We start from the raw sequence: 20,064 nt of genomic DNA, 5'->3' as shown, positions 1-20,064 counted from the left end.
AACGGCCTGACCCGCAATCAGAACTTCGTTAGCCGCTCTTTATCGCGACGGATGACGCCGACGCCGTTGGTCGTGGCTTCGAGTCGCGTCTCAATACGAACGAGTATAAAATCAAATATTCTATACGATATTCTTTTCCCCCGAAACTACCTAACGTTGGGCCCCTGCTTGTTAAGCTCCGAGTCCAAGAAATATTTGCGTTTTTTGTTGAACTTGAGTCCATGTGTGGGCCGCCTAATTAATTGGAGGGTTCTTCGTATCGCATTTGATCCGTCCGGGAGGTCTACTATTTGCTGACACGCAACCAGTTCGTGTTTTTTTTTTCACGGATTAAACGACTATCGCGACAGCCATCGACCCGTTCGTTGTTCGTTACATTAAAAAATACAGTGGCCAGAAAAAGTATTCCAACGGTTAATAATATAACGTTCATATTCTTCGATGGTGGTGGTATCGAATTATAAATCAGAAGAAGAATCTTAAGGCTTCTCGAGCGTAATTCCGATCATGTTACGTCGCAAAATGGCAGAAAATCCTTTAAAGCCAAGAGATCTCTCGATGATTCCACCCCCGCGTCGACTTGTTTACCTTCTTCTCGAAATCATGGATCACTTTGTGTGCATACGTTGCGCGCCTTTAACTTCTTTGCTTCCTTACTGCTATATATACGATTAATGTATAGAATAAAAGCAATATCCATTGGTAGGAATATTGTTTTAAAGAATTCTAGATCCTTTAAAACGAACGATAGGTCTAGGAACGCGAGAAAATTTGATATTTCGCGATAAACCGTGACGATGCACAGTGTTTTCTTTTTTTTTCATGAACGCGCGAGCCCGTGCTTTTTCGTTTCGCTTCCGAGGGCAATGGTTCTTCGCGGAGGGTCACCGCGGAACGCGTTTAATATGCGGAACGACGCACTTGGTTTAATATCGCGCGTCCTAGCACTCGGAACTTCCCGAGCGGTTCAACGATGAGCGCGTCCTCCTCCTAAATTAACGGGACGAGCATTCGTCGCGAAACGATCCGATCTACCTACGAAACCACGTGCATCCTCGATAATTACTATCGCGAAAACGCGATGCTCTCGTTGTAAATTCTATTTTTTCTCTGTTCGACTTTCCCATTGTGTATCGTAACGCGAATGTCGCCTTGTTTCACCCCGTTGTTAAATGGAACGTTAATTGCCGCGCTAATCGATGGAGACTAACCCCTTCCGCCTTCTTGATCTTTCTCGTTCTTTCTTCGTTCCCGTTCGGTCAACTTAATCCGCTGATAATTCCACCGCGCTGACTAAACTGTATTTAGATGGAAACGTAACCGAAACATTTTTTGGCATCGTCAACAGTTTCGTAGATATTCGTGTGGGTCGATTTAAATGAGTCACCCTTTTATCGTGTCAAAGGGTTTTCCCATCAACTATAAATAAATAGTACCGTTATCGTCGCAAGAGGAAATTATATTATATAATCGAAAATATATTATCGCGTACGTAATCGTCGATACCACGCCCCCGCTGGTCTTCGATCCGATCCGTTCGTAAAATACCAGTTGCGAAGAAATACGAAACAAACGTTTCAGCTGCTATTATTACGTATTCTCGTAAAGTTTGCATTTTTAACGCTACATTTACAGGCATCGATCGCACATGTTTCTAATCAGAATACATATTTGTATCGATGAAATGAAACGTAAATTGGTGAGAAGAGTATCATCGACGAGTCGCGTAGGGTTAAGCACTGTTTAAAGAGGAGCTGGCTGACCCGTTCCATGAAGCACCAGCGAGAAACGAGTACCCGCGAACTCGCGGCACGAGAAACAGAGGTCCGGATCTCGCGAGCCGTCTGATAAAATTGTCATAACGGGAAGCAGCCCCCACGCGAAGCCCGGTTCTACGTACGGTAGAATCACGACCTACGTTCAGGTCTTGCAGTCACTTCCGGCCAAACATTCGCGTAAGGGTGGAGAGTGGAGCGGGGAAAGTAGGGTAGGGGTATGCGTGTACGCGATTCGGAAATCGCAGGAAGAAACGGATCGTCGGAGGCTGCGAGGACCAAGTGTCTAAGGGGAGGACGAGAAAGGAAGAAAAGTTTGGGCGTATGCGGCCTGACTACCCTCTCTTCGTTTCACCTTCGAAGCGGTAGCGGTTCACCCTTCTCCGTACTCTTGTTCTTCTCTCTTTTTCCACCCCCGTGGAATCGACGTTGCGCGTTTATCGAACGATTGCGCGCGCACCGATAACAGGGATGGGGCGTGCTAAGTGTTGGTTGGTTGCAGAGAAAGCGGCGGTGGAGAAACGCAAACGTAGAGACCGAACGAGCGACAACGACCACGACGACGACGACGACGGCGACGACGGCGACGACGACGACGACGACGACGACGACGACGACGACAACGACAACGACGACGACGACGCCGACGACGACGCCGACGACGACGCCGAGGAGGACGAGGACACGGCGACGGCGACGTCGGCGAAGACGGGAGCAGCAGATACGGACTGAAGCCCGCCGCGCGAGACGCGACCGTTTCCGACCCACTCTCTCTCTCGCTCTCTGTGTGTGGCGAACGCACCAATCTTCGTGTTGTCAACAATCTGACGGTACCCGTGTGTGTTGCGAGCGTGCACGTATCGAGGGTCGACGAGCACATTTCTGCACGGACCGACCAGAGGACACGACTCCTCGGCTCGCTCTGTGTTAGGTGCATCGCGTTCTTCGAAACAATACAGAGTATTTAGAAAGACGGATTATCGAAACGTCGACGGTTTCTTTTTATCAATCGATTGCACGGTTTCGCTGGTACGAGATCCACCGAGTGGAGAAACCCACGCGTAACGAAATATTAACCAAGTGATATTGTATATCGGTGTGCTGCGAGAGTGCATCGAAAGTGGTGGTGCAGCCCCGAGGTTGTTTCGAACGATCGCGTGAAAGAAGATTCGCGGTGAAGGGGTGCATGGTATCCTTTCTAAACAACGAGGGAGGAGAACACGGATATATCCGATGAGGTAGCCTCGAGCACTCGGTTCTGTATTTTCGTTCACCTGGTTCGTCCTCCCTCCGAGAGGCGGAGGGCGGTGAAACATCGATCTGTCGCCATTTTGCACAACGACCGACATCTTCTCCACGCATCGACGACATTTTCCCTCGTGACTGGCACCTCGCGAAAGAAACCCCCCGCGACTCGACGGAGAAGCGTCGTCTGTAGATTTCGAGAAGCGTGCGGCGTCTAGTTCGTGTATCTTTTGGTGAAGTTGTTGGTTGCTAGTCCATCGATCGCGACTATCGCTCGTATTCGGTTCGAGGGTTTCGCGTCGACGAAAGTCGGCGGGTGCACGGTCGAGGTTCCAAGTCGCTGAATCAAGGGAACGACAGAGAACAGAACCCATAAGGCCCGAAGAAGCGAGCAAAGGAGGAGGGGCAGGGTAATTTTGATCGAAGGTAGAAATCAGCAGGCTGGGAGGTCGGCTGAGCGAGGTGGTGGGTCCCGTCGTGGAGGAGGCCGTCGAGCCAGGGGATGCGACCCCGCTGACGGGACCCCCGAGGGAATCCTCGGTTCCACGAGCACCCCCGCCACCACCGCAACGCGTCGCCAGCCCGAGTCCACCGAGACCTCCGTCCACTACGTCCCAGCAAACACAAAATCCGGCTCGTCGGGCCCACGAGCAGACCTCGGACTCTTCTAATCCCGGTCATCAGACCCAGAACCCGGCCGACCGACAGAACTCTCTCCAACAGCCCCAAAACCCGAGTCATCGTCAAAATCCCGGCCATCAAGGTTCGAATTCTGGTAACCAATCTGTGAATCCGGCTCACCAGACCCAGAATCCTGCGCCCTCGGTTCAAAACGCGACCCGACAACTCCAGAACCCTACGCATCAGGCAACGCAGACACAGCAACCGTCGTTGCAACAACAACATTCGCAGCAAGAGCCCGCGCCGCTGCAACAACAACAACAACAACAACAACAACAACAACAACAACAACAACAACAGGAACACCGATCCAACACCATGGGTACGGTGTTGTCGTTCAGTCCGCGCGATAGACGGAGTTCGGCGTATCCGCCGCCAGGACATCAGCATCCCGCCGATTTCACGCTCAACAATTTCAATTACGAGCAGCTGAACAACGCGAAGAATCGCGAGAACAAGAGCGGAGTGGCTACAGTGGCGCCGGCGCCACCCACGAGTCACCCACCCACGAACAATAATTCGTTACAGAACAACAATATCAATCTCAATAACAACGACAACGCCAGGATCATCTCGGAGAAGAACGCGCTCGAGAAGAATGTGAAAAAACATTCGTTGTTTATAAACGCTCTCTCGTGGAAGCGGTTCAGCACAGCGAACAACAACAAGAAAAAATTCGACAACAAGAACAAGAATATCGCTTTCAGGCAACCGCTCGAAAACATACCGATCGTCGACAAGAACAAAAACATACAAACGCCACAGGTGAGCTTTGTCGCCGTTTTACATATTCTACCTTCGTGATTCGACGTGTTTGTTATATCAAAGTAGAGGCGCGTGTAGGGCGTTTTAACGTGAAAGTTTCTGGTGGTCGAACAGAACTGATTCGCTATTAGTCGTAAGGAAAACGTCTAGGCGACGAATACGACTAGCAGTGGCCCATTTTCGTCCAAGTGTCCGCCAAGTAGCCTCGGAAGTCTCGCGCGAAGAGCGTCCAAGGTGCTTTGACCCCGGATACGATCGAAAGCGTATCGATCGCCGTTGTGTTTTCTTTTGCGTTTTCGCGTACTTTTTCCCCACGCAAACATTTTCAAGGAACGGACACGACTATTCAGAGAAGGGCTGGGCCGTTTTGCCGGACGTTCGAAACGAGAACCGAACTCCGTACCGATTAAAATAACATATCATCCCCCACCTATATTCTATATCTACGTGTAGAATCTTTTCTCTATGAAAAGATGTGGTTTAGTAAGGGTTAATTTGTAATATCATCGCTGTCGCAGACGAAACCACCGGCGTCGAACAACAATCACACCACGCACAACCCGACGTGCGAGAAACTCGTTCAGAAGCCCTTACCCCCTGGGCCAAGGAAAATCGTAATCCAAGCCTCGACCTCGGAATTGCTCAAGTGCCTCGGCGTCTTCCTCCATAGGAAATGCACACGGTTAAGAGACTTCCAAGCTGGCGATGCTGTCATGTGGCTGAGGACCGTGGACAGGTACCTGCTGCTTCAGGGCTGGCAGGTAAGCCTTGTACTCTGTTTTTCCTACTAAACGATACAGGTATCCCACGTGCGATCGCAATTAAATTCGACGGAAAAGAACCAGTTTCTCGGCCAAACTACGTCCACTTTCAAAAACGAGGACGCGATCGATCAACCGGCGATGACTCGTGGTTTTCCTACGAACTCGTTTCGATTTCGATGCTGCGCGACGCGCCGTGGTTGCGGCTTATGCAAATTTTATGGTCTCTATCGCGGCTCGCCAATCGACCTCCGTCATCCAAGTTTCGTTTCTCTTGGCGGTAAAAAGGAACGATCCAAGTTCCAGTTATCGTTGGACTTGGGTCCGAATCGTTTTTCTACCTCGAAACAAACAATGACCGATGGGACACGATGGTAGAACGATTTTTCTATAAACCAACAATCGACGCGCGTTTCGTACTCTTTTAGATCTCCGTCGATTAGAAATATCCTTTAAAATTCATTGATAATAGCGTACGCTTATCACGATGAATGACACTCGTGCAATTTCTTCGCGCTGTCCCTTTTCAGTTGCAACTACGAAGGTCATTATCGATCAACCGGTTGACGAGTAGTCACGCGTTGCGAGTACCGCTTTTCACAGAAAGCTAACGACGCGACGTTCCACCTACGAAAACGATATTTACCCTTCATGGGGACGCGGTTCACCGTCATCGATGACGTTTCCGTCGCTACGTTACCTAGTAAAACGACGGTCTATCGGCTATCGCACCAATCAACGGGGTAATTTTAAACGATCACGTGCCTCTCTTTTTTTTCTTTCTCGACCTTTCGACGGTAATTCTCTAGTTTGCGAACCAACATTTCTTGGGCTTCTCGTATCTATGCATTTCAGGCAGAGTTTACACTTGCCACGATAATATTACATATAATATATATATATATATTATCTAACCGTGTCTCATCGTGGTACATTCGGGTAGAATAAAATTTGTTCGTACGAGGCTTCGTTTCCAGGGAAATGATCTTCGAATGTCGGACATCGATGCAAGTAGAATGAGCGAATAATGGCCAGACAAATCCTACTCGATCGTACGAAATAATCGGTAGTTCTGTTCGAGCATAGTACATATACATAAAATTTTATTGGTTTTTGTTTATTGTTACCAACTTTAATTATCGCACTTTGTGCTATACGTAATGTGTAATATGTAATTCCTTTCTTTCTTTTTCTTTCTTCTTGGTCGTTTCGCTTGTACGGCAAACGTTCGTAAATTACGATGAGGCGGCTGCGTGGCAATTTCTATTTAAGCTAGATCGATCGGAACACCAAGCCGCGGTGAAAATCGTTGAGAGTTTGAACGACTCCGACAGACTTGCGTGACACCACGTTGATCTTGAAAACTAAAGCACCGATTCAGCCAACGTAGTCTCCTTAGAGCTTTCGACGAGCAACAGATTATTGTTTTCCAACGTTAATGGTATTGCATTTCTTTCCTTGTAGTGGTTTGTAAGGTTTAATTGCACCGTTCGTCGTAGTTGCGATTCCAACTACGAACAATCGACGCATTTCGCGAAAACGTTGTTAGTCGTGAGCAGCGTATCGCTATAATCGAGTCTAGGAGCAAAAGTAGCCCTTCTATAACTACGTACACCCACGCGCAGTGTTAGATAATAAGGGGTGGCGTATACGTACGTGTGTTTATTCGTCTCGATGAGTGCACGTGCACGATCTAGGCAAATGTACTGTGCAGAGCCGCGGATTTTCCTGTCAAAGGGCCTCTTTAGCGATCATCGCCGAAGCCACCCTGTCTTTCAACCCCAAATCCTACTAGCCCTCGAACGTTAACCATTCCATGGCTTTCTGCTACGAACCTTTGGGGAGAATTCATTTTCTAAGGGTACCTTTCCACTGTTCTTGAAACGTGAATATTCCCTCTAGGTTGCGTAAACGTACATATGTATTTTGAAATTCTTGGAATTATCTTTCTCTTCAAATCAGCTTTTACAGCAAGATGGCAAGCACGGAACGATTCGTACGCGATTTGCTCGGCTTGTCCCCATATTTTCTTCCCCCTATCCGGCACAAGTACTTTATATAAATTTATTTTCTTTCTTGCTAGAAATTGGAACAAGCGGTTAATTATAGACAACGATGAGAGTCGATAGGGGTTGCAGCAGAAAATACGCGCGGCACCGAGGAAACTGTGCGCGGGGGTTCGCGTATGGGGTCACGTGCGTTAGCGGCAACATCGCATAACCACCCCTCGGGAGAGTGTAGAAATATGCGGGGGCATCGTACGTTCACCCTTCGAGTTTAATTGCAAAGGGGAGACGACCTCTTCCCGAATCCCCGATCTTTCTGCGCTCGAAAGACGTTTCGGCGAGCAGAAACCTGAATCATTTTTTTTTTTTTTTTAAATTACAGCTTCGATACGCCAAGTACTACGCCGGAGGTACTATACATTTTTAAATGTTATCGAATGTTTCTCCGTTCACCGTACGTACCAAACTAAAAATCCTTCGGTTGAAGACTCGATGCTCTTTTCTTGATTCAATGTTAAAACACGAGCAAGATACGTTGTTCCGGTTTTAGGAAGTTCGGGACGCTTTGCGCGGACAAATCTTGCATAATTACTCGCGATTCACGATGTCATTGACGCAAGTGGGACAATCAGATGCCCCGGAATAATTTTCCGTTCATGCTTGTCGCCGCTTCTCCTTGCAGACGCCACTTAATTCGACGTCTAGTGCCGCGCATAATAACGACGGGCACCAAAGTGCTGATCCCAATCGCCTTAAAAATTCCATTCCTTTACAACGAATACAGAAAAATGAATGGAATTTGAACACTGATTTGGTAACGATGGACAATGTCGACGGGTTTCGATCGATACACGCTCGACGTTTCCATGCCCTTTCGTGTGAGTTTCGTGCAAGGTTACGCGTAACATAAAGAAGCGACCGACAGAAAACTACTCTCCTTTCGCGGTCCGAGGTTTCCAGGGAACCGCAAATCGATCGCGCACGTGCTCAAATCTAATCAGTCAAGGATGACATACGCGGCGCGGCGGCCCGTTTAAGAAACACATTCTGTACGATATCTTTGCCTTTTTAGGAATACATAAAAAAATAAATCTTTCCGATTAAAGCGATTACACGATTTGGTACGAAAGATATAGAATCGATGAATTTCGGTCAGCGTTTCCAGAACCTTCCAGAACTCTGATTCTTGACGTTGTTTCCATGTTTATCGGATTTAGTAAAGACGACTATCCCCTGAATCCGATTTAGTCAACTAACTTTGGTTTCTATCCGTAACGCGACAGTACATATTTCACTTGGAATTACGTAATCTACTTTCGCTTAAAATGTTGTCAAAGTTGTGACGGTGACACGAGGTTATTGGAACTCGCGCGGCAGCTCGCTAATGTAGTTCGAAAATAGAAAGGAAACGTTTCTGACGCAACTTAAACTAATTTCGACGTGGTAATCGACCGACGTCGCTTTAATATCGATTCGATCTCTCGTATAAAGATTGCGTCTAAAGACGTGTTTAACGGTTCTTGGGTATACAGCAAGGAGCAACACGTAGAGACCGTTTAACCGAGAACGTTAATCCACTTCGTCTAGACGGTAAATAGAACAAGCTTGAACGTCATTGTGGCGAATCCCGTTAAAGAGAAACCATACTTGGTGGAATCGTTTCCCGCGTGCCCCGTGTCAAGTCAGAAATGGAGAAGAACACGTGTAAGATACTTGTTCTTGTCAATAACGAAGCCAAATAACACAATTCCAAATTCCGTGGGCTCGTGGCGGATAACCGTGATCGTTCATCCCCAGATTATCCTTCGATCTCCGATGAAATCAGTCGTGTAAAAATGTTAATCGGGATCAAGCAGTTGCTGGAAAGTGGACACCTGCCTTAGAATCGAGATCTCCGAGAGCTTTTCCGCGTTTCTCCGGATAAATATGGATCGGGGTTGATTCGAGCCAAAAGCATCTACTTAGAAGATCCTAAGTAGCCGAATTCGGAGCTGTTCGTCCCTTCTACCAGGGCAGCGTCTCGAGAATTTAATTAGAAACGCTGAATCTTCGATAAGCCGCAGAAAAACGCGACTACAAAGCGCCATAGGGGGTACAGGCCGCTCACCCCAGCCAGATATCGACCGGATGAATATACACGGCTCGGCGTTGTATCGGCTGGTCTCTCTATCGCTCGTTTTCCAACCCTCGAAGGCCTTACAAGCCCGTGTTACACCCGACCAAGTGGCTCTGTAGAGCCGGTCAAGACACGTGGAAACTCCTCCGCGAACGTACGTGTCAGCACATGCCTCAACGAGGACTTTATTTTATAAATAAATGCTCCTTTGCGGCCGTTTTAAGCCTAGCGTTAATTTCGCGTAGCACCAGACTCGACGAGCACCTTTTTATCCAACTATAACGTCCAAGTGTCGACGTCCCTAGATATTTCTGGACGTTCCTGGTCGCATCCGAAGGCATCCAGCCGTGAGAACACTTTGCACCGCGTAATGCGCGTTAAAAAGCTGGCTAACAAGGGAGGACGCGTTACGCGAGGATGATGGAACGACCAGCAAAATACCTGAGAGGCGAGAAAACGCATCCGGAGCATCGATCCTTCCCGGGTCACCGCGGGGTCTCTCCGTTAATCCGCCCACACGTGCAAGAAACCGCATCCGTACATCTCCCGGTACGGATAAACCCCCCGTGGTCGAAAAAAGCCTAACCCTCTGATCGAGTAATTGCGTCACTACCGAAATTCTGTCCTTACTTGCGTTCACTTTAAGGCCAATGAAATCAAAGTCAGAGCTGATTAAGAGGTCCTTCCCTTCCGAGTCGTATCGAACCACGTATCGGCCAAGCCTTGCCATGCATTTGGTTATTCCATCGAGTGGAATTTACTCGCCTCGCATCACGTATCACGCGTTATCTCGATTTACTCTCTCGCCATCTTGGTGCAATTGACCATGGTGCAAGAAAAGCAAGAGTTGTTTCTCTGTGCAATCGAAAGCGATCGTTTCAATAGCTGAATTTTCCACGGGCATTCGTAGACTAGAAGAGCACGCGTTGCCGGTGTTTCGATAATAGAGATGGGCGTATCCCCCTGTGCGCGTACAAATTAGATATACACGCAAGATAAGTGTATTAAACGTGACGGCAATAAATGCACCCACACGGCCAGCGGCGACGCCTTTGTACGCCCGTTAAAGCCACTACACAAGCTGCATGTAGCTAGGTGTACTCCACGAGCCAATGCACTTTGCCTCTAGCCTCTCTCGCGCTAGATCGACCTACGTGCCGTGTCCTAATTCGCTAATGACTCGGAGGACTCGGTTTCTGGAGCAAGGAGACCGGACGCGAGCAAAGCCGTCGATAAAGGACACGTGCCGGAATGTCGGAAACGAGACGGTGAAACAGTCTTCTTCTACGACAATCTCCCCCATTAAATATGAAGCGAAAGCTTATGGTGCTTGGATTCAACTGCGAAAAAATTTTAATCGAAATTTATTTTATGTAGTAGGGCTCATGGATACCTACAAATAAGTATCAAACAATATTCCCGTACACCGGTAAACAAATTTATTACAAATCATAAACGAATTTTTAAGAAAAATCGACAGGGATGTGCTTCAATTTCTCGGCGAAAAAAAAAATTTCAAATCGTTCTGAAAAAATTATTTTTAGTTGCAGGGGTCAATTACAATCATTTTTGGTCAATAGACATACCCCCGAATTCCTACGCACTTTCGAGAAAAAAATTCCTTACCGAAAATATAATGTCTGACCATACCGTTGATATGTTTCACTGAAATTTCATAATAAATTCCATAACTCCTGCAATAGTGAATATATTTCAATGAAACTTTTTTCTGGGATAGAGCTCATGGGTGTCTACAAAAAAGTATTAGACAAAATTTCCGTAGCGCGTCAAACAAACTTATTAAAAATCAAAAATGAATTTTTAAGGAAAATCGGCGAAAAAAAAAATTTCAAATCGTTCTGAAAAAATTATTTTCGGTCGCAGGTGTCAATTACAATCATTTTTGGTGAATAGACATACCCCCGAATTCCTACGCACTTTCGAGAAAAAAATTCAGGAAGGTGGACCTTTTCGGCAAAATTGAAAAATTTCGAATCGTTTTAAAAAAATTATTTTTAGCTGTGGAAGTACATTGCAATCATTTTTGGTGAATAGACATACCTCCGAAATTCTACGCACTTTCGAGAAAAAAATTCCTTATCGAAAATATAATGTCTGACCAGTGACCAGGAATGTTCTACTGAAATTTCATGCGTATGTTTAAAACATCATAACTCCTGTAAGAATGTATCTCATTAATCGTACCTCCTTGGTCTTCATCAAGTATGTACATTGAATGTGAGGTCTATTGGTATACCTCGCTTATGGTAACGCGACACCGCGCGTGAGTCATGCTTTCTGCTCGTCGATGAATATCGTCTATACACATATGCTGTGAAACAAGAAGAAGCACTTGGACTCGCTTGTACGCAAAGAGGGTGCACCCTTGTCCTCGCAAAAAAACATGTCGCGTCGTGCTATTGAAACGCGTAAAATATCTGTATAGCTCTTTCTCAACAACTGTTCCGCGATTGAAACAATCGAGCAGAGATCCATAAGTTCGGAATAGATTGTAACGATCGTGATTTTTTTCACAGGACATCCCGTTCATCAATCCCGCCAACGTTGTGTTCGTTTATATGCTGGTGAGAGAGCTGGTCGACGGAGACGAGGCTTCCGAGGAGGAACTTCACGCGACGGTGTTGACCTGTCTGTATTTGAGCTACAGTTACATGGGCAACGAGATCAGCTATCCCCTGAAACCGTTCCTCATCGAGGATAACAAAGACAAGTTCTGGGATAGATGTTTGCTGATCGTGAATCGACTGAGCTCCGAGATGCTGCGAATCAACAGCGAACCGGGATTCTTCACGGAGATTTTCACCGAACTGAAGGTACAGATATCGCGAGTAATTATTTAAATAGGCGTAACATAGATAGGGGCTAATGTAAAGGAGCGAGTGAAACTAAGATTGAACGACAGGCCTGTGGAGCCGGCGATCGAGGTAGTCTGCCTGGTACCGGGCTTGAGCGGAGCCTCGTCGTCTCCGGAGTCGCGGTACCCACCAAGGCGGCTTGACGGAGCTACTCACACCTGCTGGTGCGCATCGCCAGGCACGGCTGCGACGTCACGACACTCTGACGACGGCCGTCGCGACGACGAGGGGCTGCCCTCGCAGCATGACCCCTCTGCATCGACCTCAACCTCGACGTTGCATCGACAGCCTCGTCAGCAGCAGCAGCAGCAGCAGCAGCAGCAGCAGCAGCAGCAGCAGCAGCACCAGCACCAGCACCAGCACCATCATCATCATCATCATCATCATCGTCACCATCATCGACCTAGCCGCGACGACGGAGAGCCGAGCGGACGATGCCCGTCTTGCGGGGAAAAGCGACGGGAAGAGATCTTCTTGACGATCAAAGATTTGGACGCGATCGAGCCAGCTCCTCTCGAGGCGCAAAGAACGCCCACCTCTCAGAAAACGTGCAGGTGCGAGACGATCGACGCTACCGTTGTCGACCGAGACAGAGAGAGGGAGAGAGAACGAGGGGATCTCCGAAAGTACCGAAGCACCGAGACCAGATGGTCCGACGGGAACTTTCTGTCTCCGGACGACGCGATCTGGGATCTAAAGAGACGCACCAGCGAGGGAACCGAGTTTCGCTGGGCTCTGCACACGTCCCACACCGACCTAGACCTGGCGAAAAGGACGAAATGCAGCTGTCACAGTTTGACGCCCGAGGAGAAGAAATCCCACGACGTACAGCGTGGCGATCTGAGGAAGCACCACAGCGCGGAGACGGACAAGTGGTCGGTGAAGCCGGATTACCTGCAGACGCCGATGCACGATCTGAGAAAGCACAGCAGCGACGACACGAGGATGGCCAGAGAGGCCAGATGGCTTCAGGTGCCGGAATTGTTGCCCAACCCAAAGCCACGATGCACTTGTCCGAAATCGAAGATCCTGTCACCCTCGCCACCGGCGTCGCCGCCGGTACCGTCGCCGGAAATCAAAGTGCAAACGGAACCGGAGAAACCAAAGATCCAAGAACCGGAGAGGAAGCTGTACTATTCCACGTCGTTGAACGTGGAACAACGTACCGAAGAGGCAGTCGCGCCTGCCACGGAGAAGCCGGAACTGAAGAAGCACGCCAGCGAGGACAGCAGACCGGTCAAGACCGAGAGACTCAGGGACCGACCTAAACTGGAACGATCTCACGCGAGAGTCGACAGTCAAACGTCGAAGAAATGGGGCGGCAAGGAAAAGGTGATCAGTCCGGACGAAGGGAAAAGGGCTCGGTCCAAGTGGGCGATGAAACCGCACTTCTCTCTGCCCGTGGAGGACAAAAAGTCGAGATGGAGAAGCCAGGACTCTACGGAGGGGTTCAAGAGCAAAAGCTTGAAAGAACGACCCAAGTACAGCATCCGAAGGAGCATGTCGCCGGAACCGGATCCCCGTCAGATAACCAAACTGGAAAACAGAATCGTCCGTCGACTGATATCCCCCGAGATCACCATTACGGACGCGAAATGGGCCCCGTACGAGGACGCTTCCCCATTGCCAACGATGGGGGTGAAGAAACGCGAACCGAAGCACATCAGCGAGATCAAATGGAGCCCGTACGACGGTTCGCCGACGGCCGGTGGTGGCGGAGGTGGCGAAGGTGGCGGCGGTGGTAGTTTCGCGGTTCAAGAACCCGAGGAATCCAAGTCTTGGTCGCCTTTCCACAACGTGACGCCCACCCACCATCCACCACCGGAAGCGACACCCTGCAGAAGCGACGACGAAGACTTTCGCTGGAGAATTCTGAACCAGGTTTCCGCGTTCCCGATTTACCAGGGCGGTTGGAAGGACGAGTCGCCGGAGCGAACGCCGCCCAGGGTCCAGTCTCCGGCGGACCTGTCCCCGCCCATTTGGTCGCCTCTCGTTCCAGCTTCTCCCGTCAAGAGGCAAAGGTCCCAACAGCACCAGCAGCAGTACTCGCCGCAGCCTGCCGCGCCGCAGCCGGTTCATAGAAAGAGCATCGCGAAAGTTCGCGGTTTGTCGAAGAAGAAGGTCTTCAGGGCTAGATCGGAGAGCGGGCATCAGAACGACGACAGACTCGCGCCGCCTACGGTGATCGTTCGAGCCGCGAGCGAGGAGCCCAAGACTCGCCAGAGGCCGCAGTTGATCAGATCGAAGGCTCTGTTGGAGGTCCCCGTCACGATGGGGATCACCAAGAGATCGTTGAGCGAAGAGGTGCCGCGTATGCGTACTCGTGAACGGCCGCGCGCGCCGAACAGAGCCCGCAGCGAGGAGGCGCCGAAATACGAAGACCCTTGGTTCGCTAACGATAGCTTGTCGTCCGAGGCAACCGAGTTAAGGGAGTACGTCACCACGGTTTAGCGGGGGCTGAATTATTGACGGTACTCAAAATCGAGCGAAGGTATTTTATAATTAGTTTATTCCCTTCGTCGCGAAGGGGTGATCATAGTTAGCTCGCTTAGATATTTTGTACCGGCGTAGAACGGGGAGAATTATTTTCGTCTCTGAGCCAATTCGCAATTTCTACGTATATCGTGTACGCGCTGAAGACAGAGACGCTACGAATCGCAGAGAGACCGTGATTCATAAGAGCGAACCAAGGTGATGGATAATCGACGGTGCGAGTTTCCGTCGCGATCTCGAGTATCGTGACTGACTCGGTCTGATCTACGAAACACGATGAACGAAACGAAGAAACATGAACGCGCTTCGTTTCCCCTAAAAAATTGAAATTAAAAAACACACGGGAAGAGCAGACGTTAGGTTTTCAAGAGTCAACGATTCGTTTCGAAAAGAGAGGAAGATGTCGAGGGGACGCGCGATAGTCGAAACGCGGGTATTGCACCGAGTCGATGATAAAAATGTGCGCGTTGCTCGCTCTGCAGAAAGAACAGTTAGTCGGCTCAAAACTCAACTTTTTCGGCAACACCGAGAGTATCGAAGAGAGTACAGCTCAACATAGCGTCGTCCAGCCTCGCAACGACGACGTGGCACAGTTCGCGTAGCGTGTTTATATTAAAGATAGCCGATAACGTTCAGAAAATGTAATATTCGACTTAAAGATACATCAACTTAATGATAATAATACGAGCTTAGTTCTTAAGCGTAGCTGATATTAACAAAAAAAGAAAAAAAAACATAAGAAAAATACCGAGGAAAATAAGAGGAACTGTACAGTTTGCATGTTGCTGATTAGAGAACGAGTGAATCGAACGAAAGATAAACCGAAATGGCTAGCGAGAGAGAACGAATGATACGATTAAAGTACATTGTGAAGAAAATTCTAAAAGAATAAGTTGGTCGTGTCCCGTTCCATGGGCAAGAGGAACCAAAGTTCGTTCGATGAATCGTCGGGGCTCGGTAACCTTTGTTACGATTCCTTTCCGTTTCATCGGGACGATTGTCGCGAAAGCGATTCGCGTAAGGAATAGATTCCCTCGGGATCGTTCGCGAGTCTCGTGCATACGCATAAATTAAGTTGTTCCGTGAGTAAAAGGGCCGTTATCTGGCGACTTAGGTAAATGACCATTTAGCAGCCCTCGTGTGCCGGTGCGTGCAATATTAATTAAGATTACGGTATAGCTGATCGAATAGCCAATTAAGGATGGGGTACTAAGGTTAAGCGAAACAACGCGAGTTATTTACGTTGATCTACGGCTCCATGTACGTACCGATTAACAGTTTTAGTTAGCGAGTTTTCGGTTTACCGTGTCTGCCTGTGTCCGATTTATTTGCTAGCACGCGATTCTTTGCCAAGTTTCCCAGCGGACGATCATTTTAAGGACTCGTCGGATTTTCGAGTACTGTATACATATGTACATGCGTGTACACGCACGCTCTCTGTACACGTGTCCCTGTCGATCTCTTGCCGGCTTTCAGTCGCGATACTCGATCGTTTTAGATTTTTGATATTATTGTCGGGGGAATTCGGACGTTTCTTCGAGCGGAGAAAGCCACGATTTAAAAGCCTCTTTTGTATTTCGATTAATCGAACGCATCCCGATCATGTTCGATCCGTGCAATACCAACTAATTACTACTTGGAACCTATCACGATCTACATATGTACATGTATACACGTACAAGCTCACGTCACACATACACCGTCATCTTCCCGAAACGTGCACCGCGTACATATGTTACTTTTACGAAGAAGGAGAAAGTATGTAATACGTGCGAAACTGGAGAGAACATAAACGACGATAGTATAGCATCGTTGCTAACGCGATATATGTATGTATGTACCTACTTCGAGCATCGACGCTGCAGAATTTTGTACATATTTTTCACATTTAACGGTACGATAGCTGTAATTCCAAGTTACGAGGCGAGAACATCTCGAGGCGCGATCTCGTAATCTCGAATTTGCCAAAAATTGTTAAAAACAACGAGGGAAGGACGTACGATTTTCTCAAGGTGGTATAAGAGACTCGAGACTTCCGCTCGTTTACTCTGGATCCGGTTTTTATTCTTCGTCGTTGTCTCGTGTCAAAATACCCCTCGCAAATTCCCACGTCACGAAAAGAAAAGCTACTCGATGAACTCTCGATCGAATTCACCGTACGAAAGAAAATACCGAATACCGATTTTCCGTTTCATATTCGCGCGGCTCGGCCGGTCTCTCGTTGACAGAGACGAAGAAAAAAAAAATGATATAAAAACATAAGAAAGTGAACATTCACACAGATAGAAATTATTTTCCAAAGAAAAACCGTAAAGTAAGGAACCGTGGGAGAGAAAGAAACCGAGTGAGCGAAATAATGATAGAATTGGAACGAATAATCGACAAAGGTGACAATATCAACGACGAGAGAAAAGAAAGCTTCCTTTTATTTCCGGCGTGATCTCGAACTCGCTAATGTTTTCTACAAGGTGCGTGTGTTTTAAAGTGAAAACGAAGAAACCATAGGGAAGGCGGATAAAAATATCCAACGTAACGCGCGTCTGATTTTATCGTTGCATAGCGTACAAAAGGCTCTCCCATTAATGGGGGTGGGAGTAGAAAGGGGCAGCTTGCAGAATTGTTGCGCCATTAATTGCATTCCATCAATTTCCATCTATTCAAAATTAGTTGCTAATTTATCTCGAGACAAACAATCTATCTTTATTTCGTCGCAGCTACGGAGGCTGCGTTTGATCTCGAGAACGGAGCGAGGCGCACGATCTTCTTCTTCGTTGGACTTTTAGGATTAATTCTAGCATAAATCGCTATAACGAATAATATAGCGCTTCGAAGGTACCCGATTTACTTCCCCCGAAGGCTCCAAAACTTTCTACTTACTTTGCACACTCATCATAGATACATACATACACATACACAAACGCGCGCGCAGACACACGTGTTTAACGCATGCATCGAACTCGCTCCCCAAACACTTTGAACGGAGATCATTCTAGGCGTTGAGACTACTCTCTTGTTTCGTACGAATTACTTTATACTCTCGTCTTGCTATTTAAGGACGGTAATATTAGTATTAGTCGTTTTACTTACGGATACATTCGTGAGTATTTGCCGAGAAAAGGCTGTCGTTGCATTTATTATTTCTACATATATTTCGAACGCTATAGCTGCACACGATACTTGTAAAGCAAAGCAGATCCTCTCTTGAACGAAAGTTTCTCGAGATCAGAGGCGTGCGTGTCCCGCGTCGCATCAACGAATCGTACGCGTTTAAAAAAAAGACGCATTTTCGATCCGGTGCAACGTTGCACTTGAATCAGTGTGCTGTTCACGGTTGGAACCCTTACGAGGCATTCGTGCCCATTGTACGCTGTATTGTCTTTGCGTGGGACACGTGCACGTAATGTGGTATCGACTATAGTCCGAAAAAAATGAACTAGCCGATCAAAGCCGATTTTCTCACTGTGAATCGTATGGGGAAACTAGAGGCGGTGGGAATAACCGGACGATCCGGCGGAAACAGTGTCTTTCGGTAACTCTGAGTGGCCAGTTGATTTTGTTCCGAATATACTTAACTTGCATGTACATAGAGATGTAATAACTGGAAACCAAAGTGGATCAAGTGCCACTGCTAATTGTGAACAGTACTACTTTAGGCCAATGTCGGACGAGCGTCGAAACGACGGACGTTCGAGACATCTTACTTTTTTTCAACTGAGAAGAAACAGAGAAAGATTTACGAACGTTCGTTGTTTCGACGCCCGATGATCGTACGGCAAATAAAACCTTAACCAAAGAGAACAGAAAGAGAAAAGGTAAAGAGATCGAAGACACAGTACTTGTATTAAAATCGTACTGTATTAACGCTAGCGATTCGTTTCTTCTCGAGCGTACACACGAATACATACACATATACATACACATAGGTTCTTTCCTTCGTAGTGCGTACAATAATTAATTCTGGCGTTACATTGCGTACTGTATAAAGTAGTATACATAGCATAACGTATTAATTGTGTAATTATCATCCGGTTCACGCGCGCTAGGGAGCCTCTAAACGCGCGTTAAACGAGAGATTAAAAAGTGATTCGTAACGCGTTATTTCTATAAGAAGAAACACACGGGCACGTTAAAATGCTATACGGTGTAAAAACGAAAAATAAGAAAAAATACATTGTGTCTGTGCTGCCATTAGAATAAAACCGAAGAGAATGAGAAATTTAAGAAAACAGACGAAGCCAAAGTATATAGTTAATGAAAAACCACCTGGGTTACATACGCATACAAACGCATGTATACACGCGCGCTCGCGTTCCCAATACGATACAATACATTCACACATACCTGACGATGTAGTTGATAAGTAATTTAATCCCGAGGAAATTCGTTTCGCGGTACAAGAATGGTTTTAGGAGCCTTCGTGTTGAATAATTAGCAGTCTCGTTCCATGTATCGTGTAATCGAGAGATCGAGTGACCGTGATCAGTACGTATACATATAACGCTAAAATCTTCAAATGAACAAAAACAAACCGAGTGGCGGTATGAACCTGTTCACGACGATTCGTAGTGTGTACTGTATTCGAATGTGATCGATTTGTTATACATATATGTCCCTCATTATTGTTACGTTGTGCTTCTTATTATTGCTATTTATTATTAGTATTATTATTACTTATTATTATTATTATTATTATTGTCATCACTAATGTCATGTTTATTATGATTCCGAGAACTATTACCATCACTTCGAGAATTATTCCAATCATTCCTACTAAATACTATTATATTTAGTATTATTATTATTACACGAGAAAGATCAACCGCCGATTTTTTCTAGTCAAATTTCTCTAGTCCCAATTAGAGTACTGTCGATACTCAGTCTCCCCTGTCCCCGATCTATTTGATTTTTGTCAAATAATCCCAAGACAATGACATGCGTTGCAGGACACATAGATCTTGCATAATAGAGTGATGCATTACCTGTGCAACAAAATGCAGTATACAACCCGTAAATATGAGGTCAATGTTGATTTGTTAAAATAAATGTAAGTTTGAAAATCCACGACAACGACGTAATCATTTAGTCACACCTTTGGTTCGAGAGAATACGATGATGCAATATCAAAGTCCAATACATAGGTACTTAGGTAGGTAGGTACATACTTACCTTGTTGGCGATCCTATAAAAGTTTTTCAATCAAATCGATGCAATTACTTTCTGTTGCAACAATAGAACGATCATATTTATTACGTTCTATGAAATGTTAAATAAAATTTACCGTGTTCGAAACAAGATACGTTTAAATAATTATCGTTGCTCATCGCGGATGCGTCAACGATCAACATA

The 20,064-nt window shown here is 46.8% G+C and overlaps 2 protein-coding genes across 2 annotated transcripts; both read left to right on the top strand.

Annotated features, from left to right (window-relative positions):
- Window positions 1-2,255: 2,255 nt before the first annotated feature.
- Window positions 2,256-12,403, top strand: LOC122398250 (cyclin-dependent kinase 5 activator 1-like). Its single transcript, XM_043397959.1, has 4 exons — window positions 2,256-4,466; window positions 4,985-5,227; window positions 11,887-12,183; window positions 12,273-12,403. Exons 1-4 carry the CDS (start codon window positions 4,020-4,022, stop codon window positions 12,366-12,368), a joined length of 1,083 nt encoding a protein of 360 aa, XP_043253894.1. The 5' UTR covers window positions 2,256-4,019; the 3' UTR covers window positions 12,369-12,403.
- On the top strand, window positions 12,276-19,718 carry LOC122398237. Its single transcript, XM_043397939.1, has one exon. It carries the CDS (start codon window positions 13,132-13,134, stop codon window positions 14,674-14,676), a length of 1,545 nt encoding a protein of 514 aa, XP_043253874.1. The 5' UTR covers window positions 12,276-13,131; the 3' UTR covers window positions 14,677-19,718.
- The last annotated feature ends 346 nt before the right edge of the window (window positions 19,719-20,064 follow it).

Source organism: Colletes gigas, unplaced genomic scaffold (assembly GCF_013123115.1).
Source record: "Colletes gigas isolate AHSC1104 unplaced genomic scaffold, ASM1312311v1 Colletes_gigas_Sc00011, whole genome shotgun sequence".
Lineage (NCBI taxonomy): Eukaryota > Metazoa > Arthropoda > Insecta > Hymenoptera > Colletidae > Colletes > Colletes gigas.
The sequence above is the reverse complement of the archived record's forward strand: the minus strand, read 5'-3'. Positions and strand labels throughout refer to the sequence as shown.